Genomic DNA, 15,934 nt, shown 5'->3' on the forward strand with positions numbered 1-15,934 from the left:
GGAATGAAATTCTCGGTTACCAATCTAATATTTACATAATTTATAACTAATTTTCCTTATAAACGTCGTTCGATTAAATGCAATTTAAACCTTCTAAAGCAGTCAGTGTACGTTCAGTTTGGTAACAAAAAATAAGCTCTAAAAGGAGATTATTTCGATGCCATTGAATGGAACAGCAATAACTATGCACTGAATCAATTCTTCCATCAGAAAATGGGTGGATTTTTAATTCTTGCAATTATACTCAAATGATTTAGATTTAAGATAAATGATTTGGGAAGACGATAAGAAAATACACATCGAACTTAGAAAAATGTAAGTGAGTCGAGCCTCACGTCCAAATTATACATTCGCCCAAAGCAGTTATATGTGGTATTTGAAGAAGGAAAGAAGAACATTGTTCTGAGTAATTGAAAGTTTAATCAGAAATTTTCTGAAAAAAATGATTAACTTACATTCTATATGCACAAACCAAAATAGTTTTTTAACTTCATGTATATACGTAGCTCGCGACTTTGAACGATATAAAGTGCCCGTTTACAGCTGGGAATGAGGGAGAGGAAAGAAAAGGAAGAAAATGAGCCTGTGAAAGCAAGTGGTCGAGAATACCTTGTGGAGATAGACGGAGAGATGCCACAGAGAATATTGTGAAAGGGCACGTGACGCACATGCAAGACATATCAGAGAGAGAGAGAGAGAGAGGAAAGAAAGATGAAAAAAATATGGTTGAGAAAGAAGAACGTGTGTAGAGTTCGTAGGAGAAGGAGAATGAGGAAAAGAAAATGGAGAGAGAGAGAGAGAGAGGAAAGGAGGTTGTAAAAATGAAAAGATGGAAGGGGTTGGTCAGAGGAAAGACAGCAAGAGGGTGAGAAGGGCAGTGGGACACAGCCGAGTCGCGATAGGAAGCAAGCGAGGGTAGTACATATATAACCGTGAGAGAGTGACGACGGGGGGCTCGAAGAGGACTATGGCATGTAGCCAATGCCGTAGTGCCGCAGTTCCCTAGGTATTCGCTGCAGTTTTTTTTCCTCGTTTTTATTATGTGCATTATATCTATGTTCTCTGAATGTTACCGAAATTGCCAGTAAACGATATATATAATATAGATATAAATTTATATATATATGTATTTCTTGCAGCGGAAAATGCCGTATTCTTTTCTCAAATTTATTGATTTTCAATTGAGCGCATAGTGAAGATTGTTCCTCATACATACGTATATTCTTTTCATTCTCGTGCCGCTGTCGGCGCAAGTGCACTGTAAAGAACTGGATATTTTTGAATAAGAAATTCATTTAATTCGTCAATAATATTTTCTGATTCTCATTTCGATTATTCATTTTTATGACTTGATAATATTTTCCATTTGGAAATTGAATGGAGAAAATATAGTGCTGTGTACAAGTTAGTTTTTCGAATATTTAATGGATTAAGGGTAAAAGAGAATAAATTACTAGGGCACACAGAGTATTTCCGTTGGTTACGGAGGAAAGAAGCTTTTTCGATCTTTTTCACTATTAATTATAACAGAGGCAAGCAATTTGGTTCCAAGAATATGGCTGCAAGCAAAGTGCACTCAGATATATTTTTTCCCTCCAATCTATATGTGGTCCCCATGAATATTAATTTATAGCTCATTGAACTACTCGATACAACGTCACTGGAGTACAACGTTAATGAAGAAGAAAAGTGCTCAAGTTTCGAAAGAACGAGTGATGATGACACAATAAGTGACAGGACGGCAATTCTTCGTAGGGAATATGATCAAGGTCTGAAACAAAAAGAGGATGTAAATAGGCAAGAAAAGGAACTCTCTCACGAGCAAACGGCACAGTGTTTTTCTCAAAGCGCGCGCGTGTGTGTGTGCACGCGTGAGCTACGTATATATAGAAGAAAGTTGCCGACGGCCTACTCGCATTAAGCGCCTCGTTAAGAAGCTGCAGGAGGGCTCGTATAGTGTGGTATTCTCTCTCACTTCTTTGTTGGAGTTTTATCCTAAGTAGGTAATGGTTAAATGGGGAATCGAGAGGAGGGATGAAAAAAAATCGAAGAGATAGAAGAGCCATGAAGAGGATAAGGGAGAGAGTTAAGGAGTTGTTGATGGGGAAGGAGAGAATGAACGGGGCGAAAGAGGAGAAGGTGTGCGAGAGAGGTAAAGGGACAGGCCCCCCTCGAGTGGGCCATGGATAGCTCAGTGGCTCAGAGTGACATCGTGGCAACTATGAGAGTAGAAGATCGGTCAGGCGGTTGTAGAGGTGAGTCACAGAGGAAAACTCGTACATACGTATACGTATGTACGCGTATAACTGTAGTGATATGCAGCAAAGTTCCCTCCTTGCAACCCTCATTTTCGCATACGAGGACTTTTTCAGTGGCGAGGGTGCTAGACCCGCTGACGAGCCTCTGAATTAGTGATGAAGTCGAAACACCCCCACTCTCTCGTTCTATGTGAAGACAGCCGTCCGCTGTGGTTTGACATCGAGCTTCATACACTTATGTAATATATAAGAACAAAGGTACATACGTGTACCATAGTTACACATGGATACGTATGTATATTCTATCCAAACAGACGAGTGACCCCGAGCCACTGTAGAAGGACTTTGCCGGAGCAACCCGTGTGAACGTCTTACCGAATTTACAAGCCACACTCAACATCATTTCTTTCTGCCTCTTATCTATGTGCACAAGTCTAACACGGAAATGTAGGTTATGGTAGTAAAGGCCCGCAGTGAAGAACAGACCTGCGGACGGCATATTGGTTAGAGACGAAACCACGACCAATGCTCAACTCCAATCAATCATAAATACACAGAATTATGCGAAAATTTGTTCGTACCCTAGCGGATTGTACGACCAGGCATCGGTCAAAAAAAGTACAAAAACGACCGGAGTTGGTCGATTTTCGGTTGTTTTCGACCAATTTCGGTCGTTTTTGCACTTTTTTAGACCAATGCCTGGTCGTACAATCCGCTAGGGTACCAAGACAAAGGTTATCCGTCTTTAGGTCTAGTTACATTGCAACATATTTTGCCAGGCTGTTGGTTTATATTTAGAAACCCGAATTACGAAACCTGAACTGAATTTTATAAATATATATTACGTAGGCGTTGTATCGAATTCCATTTTATTGAAGAGGGTCATTCACGAATTGAGCATTGTGCTTCACCTGGTAACTCTTTCCGGAATTTTGTCTGACCCCGCTTTCTCTCTCTCTCTCTCTCTCTATCTGTTTTTCTCAATAGACCGTTTATAACTTTGTCGGGTGAGCTTTTCGATTCCGGCTAGCGGTGTCACTTCTCAATGTCAAGGCGTGGTTTACAGGCCCGGTATACCTATAGAGTTGATGCCCCAATCGCCCATAGGTTTTATTACCTTTTGCGCACATATATATCATATGTATATATGTATATCTTGTGTACATGCTAATGGATAAACTGCTAGACGAGCACTCTATTTCATGGATGGCTACGCGAAATTAATCCGATCCTTATACGAGCATACGCTATTGGTTTCTATTTCTTTTTACTTTTTCGCTTTGTTGTAAAATTTCATTGTTGCCATATCGCTGAATGTGTTCTATCCGACCTCCATTTCAACTGAGGAATTTCTTTCTTCCGAAGTTTTTTAGCCTTATTGAGCGTAAGGTATGTCGGAGTTTTTTTTTTATTAGGTACCAGGCTCAAGACAATGATAACTGCACACTTTTAAAAGCAGATTTGATAGCCTCTGTGTCTGGATAATAAATTTCATATAATAAGGATACATACTCGAAAGTGATTCAAATTGGGTGGATACAAATGGGGGAGACCAGAGCGAGACGGAGTACTTTAGAAATTGCTACAATTGTTTTTTTTTTCTTTCATGATCATTCTTGCAATTTTTCATATTTTTCTACAGAAACCGAACCCCAGGAATACTTTTAAAATTTTCAGAACTAATTTCAAAATGGAAGAAAATGTGGAAATTTAAAAGTCAAACAAACATTGGAAAAAAACGTAAAATTTGGGAGGAATTTGCATTTTTTCGGGACAATTTTTTAAAAGAAGTAGTCGAAGTGCGTTGTGATTGAAAATCGTAGTGAAAAAACAAGATATCACCAATTTTCGAGGGGTATCCCATGTACCCTAATTTTTTTCCTTTTTTTTCGAAAATTGCAAAAATTTTAGTACGTTTTTTAACGCTTGAGAGTAATAAATAAATTAAGCTTTTCAAACTTCTGAAAATCACGATATTTTTTTAGGTGCCTCGTTTGGCTCCGGTCTCTCCTATATATATTTTAGTACATGGTCAAAATAATGAATGTCAGAGCTAAATGATTGAACAGAGTTTTTGGAAATCAATGAAAATATTTTTTCAATATTCCCATTTTTCTTCACCATCTTCATGTATCCTAAAGTTCTTAATTGCAATATCACTAAAGCTGGGGCATATTTTGACGTCAATTATGGAAAAAAAGTGTTCGCAATTGATAAATTTCTCATAATTTTTAAACTTTATTAACAACAAAGTAAAAGGTTTAAAACATTGCAGTAATAAGAAAATTCAGTTTTAGTAATCAGTTTGAAGTTTTCGTGTAACTATAAATCGCGAAGATTTGAAACCTCCCCAAATCATTAATTTTGCGAATGTGTGACATATTCAGAATTTCATTTAATTCGATTTTAGAATCATCTAAAATGATAAATCGTATAAATCTCACGAGTTCAGGATCAATCTGTTTTGGCAATAAGCGAATATTTGTATACGACCGAACGAAATCACAGAGCCGATGAATGGTTTTACGCGGTAACTGGCGTATCATTAAAGCATAAAACGCGTGTTGTGTGACCGTATTTGCATAGTTTGTTTTAGTCGGTCGTTTCTCGCATTCTCGCTCGAATATATAAGCATTATTGAAGAATTCACGCCGAGACATTTGGCGTCACGAGAGTTTTACATTTATCGCATTAGTATTTTCAGCCTTGGCTGCTATGAGACAAAAGTAAAGTGAGCCTCTCATTGCGTACACGCCACACGAGTTGATTGCCACATGATGTAGAACAATTCTAACGACTAGATAAAAATCAGCCGGAAAAAGTTGATCCCAGGCATGGAAGGGAGAAATAGAACGGACGAATTCAAAGTTGAGAGGCGATACATTGAAAAATGTGGAAGTTATAACTAACGAAATCGAATATTTTGGTACTCTCGATAATAATCCATCCTTATGATAAAGCTTTTCGAGATCTACGCGCAATCTTATGTACGGTACATTATGTCCAGAGAAGCGGTAGCGACTCAACGGCAAGTGTAGGGAAGAAAAAAATTGGACGCCGGTAGAAGATGAAAAATAAAACGAAACTATCGAAAAGCAGTATTTCCAGCTTTAATGTATAATGAACACAGCCAGATACTGAAAAACACACATGCCTAAATATATGTATATGCATAGAGTGAAATTCAAAGCTCACTGGGTCAATTGCTTCGCGTAGAGTTTTCTGTTTGTGTGGGCATAAAAGAAAAAAAACATTTCCAACACTCCAGGAACCGCTCCTCTCTCTCTCTCTCTCTCTATCCTTCTTTCTAGCACCGGGCTGAAGACTCAAGAAAACTCAAAGTATGCGGAGTAGAATGGGAAAGAGACTAGAGTGTTGGCAATCTTTTCCGTTCGTTATACACCACTTTTAAATGGTTCTCTCGACGCTTGCCAACTCTCGCGGAGCCTCGGGGCCCCGTGGAAAGTCCGATAAATTTCTGCATTTTTCCTTCTTTTCTTTACACTCAGGGAAAGAGCCAAATGTGCAAGCGTGACGCTTCCTGTTCTTTTTACACGTCAAAGAATTTCAGGCAAAAGCCGAATTTCCGGCTCTCTCTCTCTCTCTTCAATGGAAATGATGCTATAAGTTTCAATATCTTTCACTTCGGTCTTTTCCAATTCAATGCGAAAAAACGGTGCATTATTTTTGATCGCTGAAGGAGGGGATTGGATAGCCCAGTTCGCTCAATCTCTCATCGTATGAATTAATAATTCGAGCGCGAGAGTGCTCAAGTTTAATTGACACCATTTATTCTCCAGCATTTGCTCGCACTACATTCACATCGAATTTACATAGTCGAAGGGCTTCTTATAAATAAATAGCGTATGTTATCAAGATGAAAACTTTATGACAACCCTCAAACAAGATTAATAAATACCTGCGTTGTCGATACCTATTACATCGCGTACGAGAACTTGGCTCGTCAGCTAGCCACGTAACAATGTTCAACTACTAATAATACCACCATAGAAATACCTATCCCTAACAAATTTAATTGTCCTCTCGTGTTTCTAATCATTAGTGTAGCCCCGAGAGAAAATTACATCGACTATTACGTTGTAACTTTTATGATATGTAAGCAAGCATTTATTTTGTAATTGTTTCGAATTGTGACTTTTTACAAGTCAAACAAAGCAAACAGTCGAATGCGACCGACGAAAAAAGATTTAGTGGTTTCGATAGCCTGTGAAAATTAACTGTTGGATATAAAAAAGTCAATAAAAATAAATATTCGAATTCATCAGATATTTGTGCCAATCACATTTACCGGAAATAGCATCTTCATCATTAGATCACTGTACCAAACTCGAAGGATGGTTTTATGTTGTTTCCTTGACAGCGTATCGACAGCCGATGACAGGTTGAATTTCCTCATGCTTTTTCACTCTATCTTCAACACGCTGTACCACGTCAGAGCACGTATGTCAACTGAATAGATTCGATCATTGCTAGGCACGTGTGTTTTAACGGACGAAATCTTATATTAAGCAAAAATAAATGCCGCCTTAGTTATTGAATTGTTTGCGAAGATTAGGTAAGAAAAAGAGTGATTTTTCTTACGGGGTTAAAATATTTGTTTGCTCAATTAATCCGATTTGCCAAGGAGACTCAAGCGTGAACGAAAATTTTTTATTATGCTTCGGTAAATATTTAATCATGATGTAATACTAAGAATTGAACTTTACTTGCAACTAGTATAATGTGTTGATCGCTTCAATATTTGGGGACAATCCCTGAAGAAGTGACCGGAAGCATAGAGAATTTGCAAGTTTCACTGACTCACACGTGACTTTCGAAATATGCGAATTTCCCATCAGAAAGCATTTAGCTTGCTTGAGATATTTCGGGTAGAGCGTCCAGTTATTCTCGGAATGATTGCAGATACGCAGAACGCGTTGGCAGTTAAACGGAATGGTGAAAATTCAGGCTCGACTTCTCGGATTATTCCTTCTCTCGTACAGTTTTTTTAGTGTTGAAAGCAGTTTTTTTGATCATTGAAAACAAATTTCTCTCACGTATCGTGCCAGTACTCGGTTAGAAGATGAAAAAATAAAAGAGCCTGCTGATTGTTTTTTGTTTCAGTCACAGTATAATTTTTTCTTTTTCTTTTTTTTTTTAATAATAATCCGACTTCTTTCCCCCACATTATTTCAATTGTACATGAATTTTCATAAGTTACGATTTTAAAAAATCCATACAACATCGTACTTCTCTCCAGTGCTTGAATTTTGTCTAATCAATCATATCATACCAATAAATCTGTCCACTGGTTCGTTATACGATAAAACGCGCCATCCGTCGAAAACCGGTGACCTATTTTGGAGAACTCCCTAGGTGCTGAAAATGCAATTAAGAACATGTGATGTTCAAATGTTCATATCGATGTTGTGACATCCGAGTTTTAGTAACATCGTTATAAAATTTATGAAATCGATCCAAATTATCTTTCGTTCGACCTACATCATTGCTAAAACATTGTTGAATTTTCATCGAATTTTCAGCATATATGTGAAAAATAAAATTATGACAATTCGAAAAGTGATTAAATTCTGAAAAAAGTTATCAAAGCTTTATAATAATAAGAATACATTTCGTTAAATGGCTCATTAGCTCGACAATAAGTGGGTCAGGGCAGAGGCTCGTATACAGCACGTGAAAAGTTGTACACTTCCGGCGAATGTCGTGAGCGGGTTGCTTGCTTCTCTGTGCCTGTTACATCGCCGTCTAAATCAGTTTTTTGTAACCGCATAGCAAGTTGTCCCTTCTCCATAATATATCAATCCGTTGACGGAATGAAAATTTTCACACAGTTGGTTGAATTCTGAACGTATGGTTAAAATTGATTTAACCGTGATTGCAGATCGCTGCCGAAGCTCAGCAGCCAGGACGAGGATGGTCCGAACACTCACACCCAATACACAGGCGTCACACACTTCGAGCCGATACCACACGATCATGGCTTCTGTGGAAGAGTCACCATCAACGTAAGATACAAAAGAAAAAAAAACAATGAATAATCAATGAAAAAATAATAATAGATACATAAATTGATACAATAACAAATAGGTAAAAAACATTTCATTTTTCAATAGTCTAACATACGTTTACTGTTCGTCAAAAGCTCGTGTAGAACGCAGTTTCTCCGTAGGGTTCATTAGTGTCAAATTAGTTTTAGTCAGATTTCAACGTATTTTATTGCGATATCGAATCTTCAAGGTGAACATTATTATGGTATTATTGTCGTTGTTTATCGATATTGCAATAGTTTTTTTTTTCTTTTCATCTTGAAATTTAAGTACATTTTTGCAACATCTTGTAAGAATAACCATGCAATTTTTGAAATGTGGATAAGTCGTATCAAGGGAGTAGCTTAGCTGTGCTCATATTTATTCACTTTCGCACCCGTCGAGTTCAAGGGAAGAGTTATTCGGTACGAAGCAGGTGGCAATATAGGATTGTGGGAGATCAATTGAAAGGACAACTCAAATCGTATACATTAAACGACGAAACTGAAATTTTCGTAAGCTTTTCGGATAGGTTCGTTTATTTGCTGGTAAAATACAGAGTGGAAGAGCTTTTGTCTTCGCAACAGTACCGGCGTTGGTAAGCTCGATGAAAATTTGTTTTCACGTATTCATACATTATTTTTACGCGTGTATAAGAGCGCCGCGTACACGTGGGAAAGGAATAAAAAATAGATAGGCAAGTGTAATATTTTAAAGGCGCGCGCGCGCGCGCCTCAAAGTCGTTCTTCGCACTTGAAGAAAAGGCGAGAATGCGTGACCTTGAACTGTGAATATTATTATGTATATTTAGAACATGTTTTCGTGACGAAATTTTCGAGATCTTGAAAGCGGTAAGATTATCCTGAAGATGGAAAGGAAAAGAAAGAGGAAGAGGGACAGAGCGAGAGAAGCGACCTAGACACATCATTTGGCAGTTGTCCAAGTTCATCTTGGAATCCGGAATGGAATATAGTGGCAAGGTCGTATTGTGTGCGAAAAGGGATTATCCGTGCTCGGCCGAGAACACGACCGCATTGCGCCAATTATAGTGGTCGCTTGCGAGCTCACAGTTTTGCTCTCTTTTCGTCTAATTCTTTTCTGTCTGCGTTTTCTTTGTGCTCTCGAATGCGTTCCTTTCCTTTCATCGTCTTTGGGATAACGCGACATTCAAATTAATCAGTACCGATAATATAATCACTCAGATTGACCGAGCTTGATTGCTCGAAAAGAAAAAAAAATAATATCCATACAATAAAGCGTAAAGTGTTTCTTACGATTTGAAGTTTCGTGTAAAAATAATCGGAAATTGCAAATCATGAAATTCCGTAGAAAGCGTCTACGCAATGTACCTGAACAATGTTTCGCTTTGAGAGTGGAATCCGTGGCAGGGACAACAGTGCTGGAATTGAGCGCTACGTTATGTTGGCCCTCGAGTAAATGGACAATGGAATTAGGCAAAAGGATTAAAAACAATTGAAGCAACGTAACGAGGCTTGATAGCGGTGGGAAGAGGGGAAAAAAGTTGTGTTGTGTAACTGATAATAATGGGTGCGCGGGTGCGTAATGGAGCTAACAGATCATATGTCATTTTACAGGTGAGCGGGTTACGGTTTGAGACACAACTACGCACGTTGAACCAGTTTCCGGACACGCTACTCGGCGATCCGGCACGGCGAATTCGATACTTCGATCCGTTACGCAACGAATATTTCTTCGATAGGAATCGGCCATCCTTCGATGCGATACTTTACTATTACCAAAGCGGTGGCCGGCTCCGTCGTCCCGTCAACGTACCGCTTGATGTCTTTTCTGAGGAGATCAAGTTTTACGAGTTGGGGGAGCTGGCCACCAATAAGTTCAGGTAAACGGTTTTACCTGATTAACGGATTTTTATTTTGTGACCTTTCCCTAACTTCCGGTATTTGCCCTCCGTCTGCTTGATATCCCATTTAAACTCTTTATTATTATTTATGTTTAACGAAAAAAACGATCAAACGCATCGAATCTTTGTCCGATTCATATTAAACATCCGAATCCACTCAAAATTCCCCCGTAAATATCCATAAATAAATGTAGCCTGTGTCTGTGCGTATGTTGGTGCTCTCTTGATGTCGTGATACCCGTAATCGTAGAATGTCTCGTTAGAGATGTTGGGTAAATGGTAAAGATGAAGAAACGAAAGAGAAAAAAACACCATTTTTCGTTTGTCATTTGAATAAATTTAGGGAGGACGAAGGATTCATCAAGGAGGAAGAGAAGCCGCTACCATCGCATGAGATGCAGAGAAAAGTATGGCTACTTTTCGAGTATCCGGAGAGCTCGCAAGGAGCGAGGGTTGTCGCAATCATCTCCGTATTCGTGATCCTACTCTCGATCGTGATATTCTGCCTGGAGACTCTGCCCGAGTTCAAGCATTACAAAGTGTTCAACACTACGACGAACGGCACGAAGATAGAAGAGGATGAAGTGCCGGACATTACCGACCCGTTCTTCCTAATAGAGACTATTTGTATCATCTGGTTCACGTTCGAGTTATCGGTGCGCTTCCTCGCCTGCCCAAATAAGCTTAATTTCTTCCGTGACCTTATGAACTTCATCGACATCATCGCGATCATTCCGTACTTCATAACATTAGGCACGGTGATTGCCGGAAAGGATAATCAGCTAGATCTGCCGAAGGCTCCGGTTAGCCCTCAGGACAAGAGTACCAATCAGGCAATGTCCCTAGCGATATTAAGGGTCATCAGATTGGTCAGGGTGTTCCGAATATTTAAGTTGTCCAGGCACAGTAAAGGCCTTCAAATTCTTGGCCGAACGTTAAAGGCCTCCATGAGAGAGCTCGGTCTGCTCATCTTTTTCCTCTTCATCGGTGAGTCTTACCATTACTCTTCGATACTAATTCGTTCCATCCCGTTTTATGAATTATTAATACAATACAGTCTTGCACTTTGATCTCATCTCCCCAAGATATGTTTCTTTCTATAATATCAATGTAAAACAATATACTTTTTTAGCCGAATAATTAGCTGGCTGGCAATTAGTAAGCATTTAAATGAAGTGTATAGTATTCCATTGAAAAAGTCGGACGTGTGATAATGAAGTACTTTTTTCGTTGGTATAGAAGTGCAACTTCCGGTAATTAATTCTCTACCGTGAGACTCGCGGCAGCATATGGGTACAGTCCCAACGAACAAACAAGCAAACTTTAAAGTTCGAGCGTGAGAAATTTCAGCTTACAAGCAAACAATTTGGATTTGAACAATTTTTTTTTTCTTTGAAAGTAGTTGTCAGCAAAAGTCCTGTCGCGTTGAATAGTTGTTTCTTCGAGTATACGAGTGTCTCGCTGAAAATCAACGGCTGGACACGTTGATAATATTATACACAGATTATTCGCGCTGAGTAATTTTTTCGAATGAACCACGAGAAACGATAAAAAAGTCATATACGAGCGTGCGAAGAGCGGCGAGACTCTCGTTACTTGATAATCCATTACTATTTATCATGATTGGTAAAATAAAGTAAAAAAACCAAACGGGGGTAGAACCACTGTAAGAAAAAAAAACTGAGAAAAACTAATAACAATAGTTTGGTATTTGGTAGAAGAGGACATCATCGACGGTTGGAATAATGGCCGATCGGTGGTGAATTTCAAGTGTTGTCGAAGCAGGACGATACAAAAAGCAAGAGATACGTGTAAACGCAAAAAAAAACTCACAAGATGAATAAGAAAGTAAAGAAAAGAAAAGAAAAACAATAAGAAATGAATGGTGACTGCGTTCGTGATGACAAAGATAGTAGTAGCGAGGTCGTGTTTCAGGGGTAATCCTGTTCAGCTCGGTGGTGTACTTCGCGGAGGCTGGATCACAGGAGAGCTTCTTCAAATCTATACCGGACGCGTTCTGGTGGGCGGTGGTCACAATGACGACCGTGGGCTACGGGGACATGAGGTACAAGACACATATACGAACCGTCTGAACGGGGTTTTTTTCCGTTGTCTTGCAGGTGTGGTGCTATTCTCATCGGCGGTTTACTTCGCGGAGGCCGGCTCCGAGAATTCGTTCTTCAAGTCCATTCCGGATGCGTTCTGGTGGGCCGTTGTCACGATGACGACCGTGGGCTATGGTGACATGACGTATGATGTACTCACTTTCATTAACATTTTAGTTAATGCCACAGTATGCTCCTATTGAGTTGTTCGTTTGTATGGTTCACTAAATGGTTGGTTGGATTAACTACTCTCTTGTTACTCGCATCACGACCGTAAGATTCAGACTTTTTTCGATTTTTTTCTTCCTTCGCTCCGTGTTACTTCGTTTTTATTTTCGTTTCTCGCCCTCCGATACTTTTTATTACTGACCCACATCTTCTTTATATCCATTGTAATTTGAGATCCAATGATCTTTCTGTACACGATTAATCGAGCTTTGCTCTATCTTGGTACCTTCTTTTTCTTTTATATCTTCATTTCTCATATCGCTTTTGAGTATTGGATTTATTTATCATTCTGAATCATCGCAGCTCGAGCAATTTATTGTTCGGTTTACCATTTTTGTGCACATGAAGCTCGATCACTAGGAATTTCATTTTGGCCAATCGTCTTAGAACGTTTGATTACGAGTTTCACATGACTTTTACCACAAACGCATCAATATTTTCACGAATATTCTCCCTATCGGGTAAAGTCGCTTTGACATATATTCTCCTTTCAATCTCTCACGCATCAGCCAAAAAAATATATTTTGTTTACTTTTGCTCTGAATTATTATTTTATTTTATTTCTGGTTTCAAACAGATGACCCGTACGTTTATTTACCATATGCGAGCATTTTTGCGCGTCGGGCATCCTTCTGAAGTGCATCGTTTCGTGATGAATCCCCCTCTCTCTCTCTCTCTCTCTCTCTCTTTCTCTCTACATATACTTTCATTTCGTTCGCGCTCTCTCTCTCTCTCTTTTTTTCTCACGAAAATGATCGAATATTCCGATACATTGATATTTGATTACTCGAACATGAATATATTCCACGGTTGTCACGAGACAATTTTTTTTTTTTATTCCAACTACCTAAAATTTCTTGAAATCTATTCGAATCAGTTCTGAAATAAATGAAAACAGAGGACAGGAAAATTGGTGTTATTCCGGAAAATGGCCAATTTCCACAGATATGCACGGACAATTGACTGTGTGCAACTGTGAATCCGAATCATCTATGTCGTTCTCCATAGATTCAAGATTTTTCGGGGAAACGAAGCGGTTCACTTTATTAGCTGCCCGACAAAAATTAATAAAAATGGTTTTATTGGGGAAAATTCTTTGTTCCTGGCGTTTCCAACGAAAATTGGCGTCGAAAAGCAACAGCACCAGAAGCGTTTTTTTTATTTGTACTTCCAAGCGCGCCTCTCGCAACAACTTTTGGAGGATTTTTGTTTTTAAACGAATCTAAGTATTTAAAAAGAAACACGTCATTGAGCCAAGCTTCACGAGGACGAGATTCGCCTTCATGGCGTATCCAAACGAGTACTCGTAAATACCATGTGGTAAATTCGAGCGACAGTATACGTCCAACGTCATTGTTACGACGACATTTAAACAAAGTGTGACGAATGGCATATCGAAGATTGATATTATAAATAGCGTTAACCACAGAAAATTAAAACGAAAATTGAGTATTGTTCAGCGATAATGACTTTGATGATTTTTCTTTCAGAGTTCGATGCAAAAATTTAGCAATTCTTCGATATTTCCCGTTTCGACATACGAGTTTGCGAGCCTCGAATTCTCGAGATATCGGAAGGATTTTAATGAAAAGCACATCGAAAGAAGAAATTTGCAATAGGGTAAACTACCCAATGAATGAACGCTTGAGGAACATAACGTCTCTACATTTTCATAACTTACTTAGTCATTCATTAAGTAAATTTTGAATTATCCATTTCTTTCGAGTAGTTCGAACCTTGTTAAGCCGACAAAATTTAGAACCCCTTTACGGTCGATATGCGGCAATCAGTAATTACTAAGTTATAGTTTAAAATTGATTGAGCTTCCAATGAATGAACAGTTAATGAAATTTCACGTCGCGAGTTCATTCAGTGAAAATTTCTAAGGCGTCGGAGAAGATCAAGTTATTTTTTTGCTAAAATTTTTTTTTTTGCCAATTTTATTGACTACTCGCTGACCTGATTAGCTCTTAAAAGTGATTCATCGTGATTAAGATAATTTTTCGATCGTTACAAAAGCTCGATCACGATTGTTTGTAAATATAATGTCTACTTTTCTCTACGAAATGAGCATTAATTTATTCACATTTGCCATTACGCAATGTTTCTTTGAAATCGATTAAAAACAGTACCATAAAAGTCAACGGATATTTGACAAATTCGATTACTCAAAACTCGAAAAATAATCAAGTAAAATTGAAAGAAAAACGTAATAATTTACTGTTCATTCATTGAGTGGTGTTCACTTTATGGACAGTTTACCCTAGATAGATAATTACAGCGAATTGGGGTGAAATGTATTTACCCAGGCGTTGCGGCTCTCACGTGGTTGATCGAAAAATAAAAGAAAAATAGAAAAGAGAGAATAAGAAAATAAACGTGTGATAGCGTGCAAGATTTCTATTGGAGAGATATAATTTTCGTACGTTCCGTATTAACAAAGAATTTTCCGGGGTACCGCTTTAGAGTGTGCCAGAGCGGAGACAATCTTACCACTTTATAATGCATGCGCCTCAAGTTCGATTACCCGGAATGCTGGAGAGAGGCATGCTATATTTGAATATTATCGCTGTTTTCATTTTACACACGAATTATAAAACAGTTTTACCGGAGTATGAAAAAAAAAAAATCGTCCAACAGCGAAATCAAAGAGAAACAAAAGATCGGAATGAGAAAGAAAAAAAATGACCAAAAAAGCATAAATCATCGTGGATGGGTGAACGAAGGGCTTCACGTTCGTATTCGACCAATATCCACAAGGAATGCAACCACGTTCATCATCAAATACTATTACAATCATTATTACTCCAAGCTGTCATACTCACTTGAATTGCGAATATCATCTATTATTTTACATCTAAATTACGAATAAATGAAGAAAAAAAACCATACATACATACTTTAATACTCAATGCCAAAAGCGTAGAAGAAAGAAATGTAGACACACGAACACACACATTGCTAACGTAAATTAGCATCAATCCCGCTACCAGAGCAATATTTAGAGCAAGAGAAAAAAATTATGATGACACGTTTCGTTTGAGCCGCACGTGTATATATATATATTTATATATATATATATACTTGTATATGAGAACGCAGTTTCGCACTTGGGACGATTTTTTCGTGAAGTCATTGGAGGCAGCTCCGCGTCAAATTATTCTTCTGTCTTTTTGTCCTCTCGTGAATTGTTATGTACCACTTTTCTGAGGGACAACGCCCGTACAGTACCGTTGGAATAATATTTATAGTAGTAATAATAATCACAATACCAACAAATGTAATAAAATATATTCTCGATTAAAATCAACGCAGTCGAATAACAATGCTGAATCGATACGATGTTGTGATCGATTATAATACAGATTAGATCTGGGACTGCCTCCAATCGATGGGGATGTACCGTATCCACTG

General features: G+C 38.3%; 1 protein-coding gene across 7 annotated transcripts in view; it reads left to right on the forward strand.

Moving 5' to 3' along the window:
- Window positions 1-15,934, forward strand: part of shaker (Potassium voltage-gated channel protein Shaker) — a 203,604-nt gene that overhangs the window by 179,104 nt on the left and 8,566 nt on the right. For 5 of the 7 annotated variants that reach the window (XM_043433655.1, XM_043433658.1, XM_043433660.1 and 2 more), the window contains 4 exons: window positions 8,161-8,284; window positions 9,901-10,166; window positions 10,531-11,174; window positions 12,308-12,437. In XM_043433655.1, coding sequence (XP_043289590.1) covers window positions 8,161-8,284; window positions 9,901-10,166; window positions 10,531-11,174; window positions 12,308-12,437 — 1,164 coding nt within the window. Of the gene's footprint in view, window positions 1-8,160; window positions 8,285-9,900; window positions 10,167-10,530; window positions 11,175-12,122; window positions 12,253-12,307; window positions 12,445-15,934 lie in introns of all 7 variants that reach the window. The other 2 variants (XR_006262860.1, XM_043433656.1) reach the window with 2 other exon arrangements.

This window comes from Venturia canescens, chromosome 1, assembly GCF_019457755.1.
Source record: "Venturia canescens isolate UGA chromosome 1, ASM1945775v1, whole genome shotgun sequence".
In the NCBI taxonomy this organism is placed as follows: domain Eukaryota; kingdom Metazoa; phylum Arthropoda; class Insecta; order Hymenoptera; family Ichneumonidae; genus Venturia; species Venturia canescens.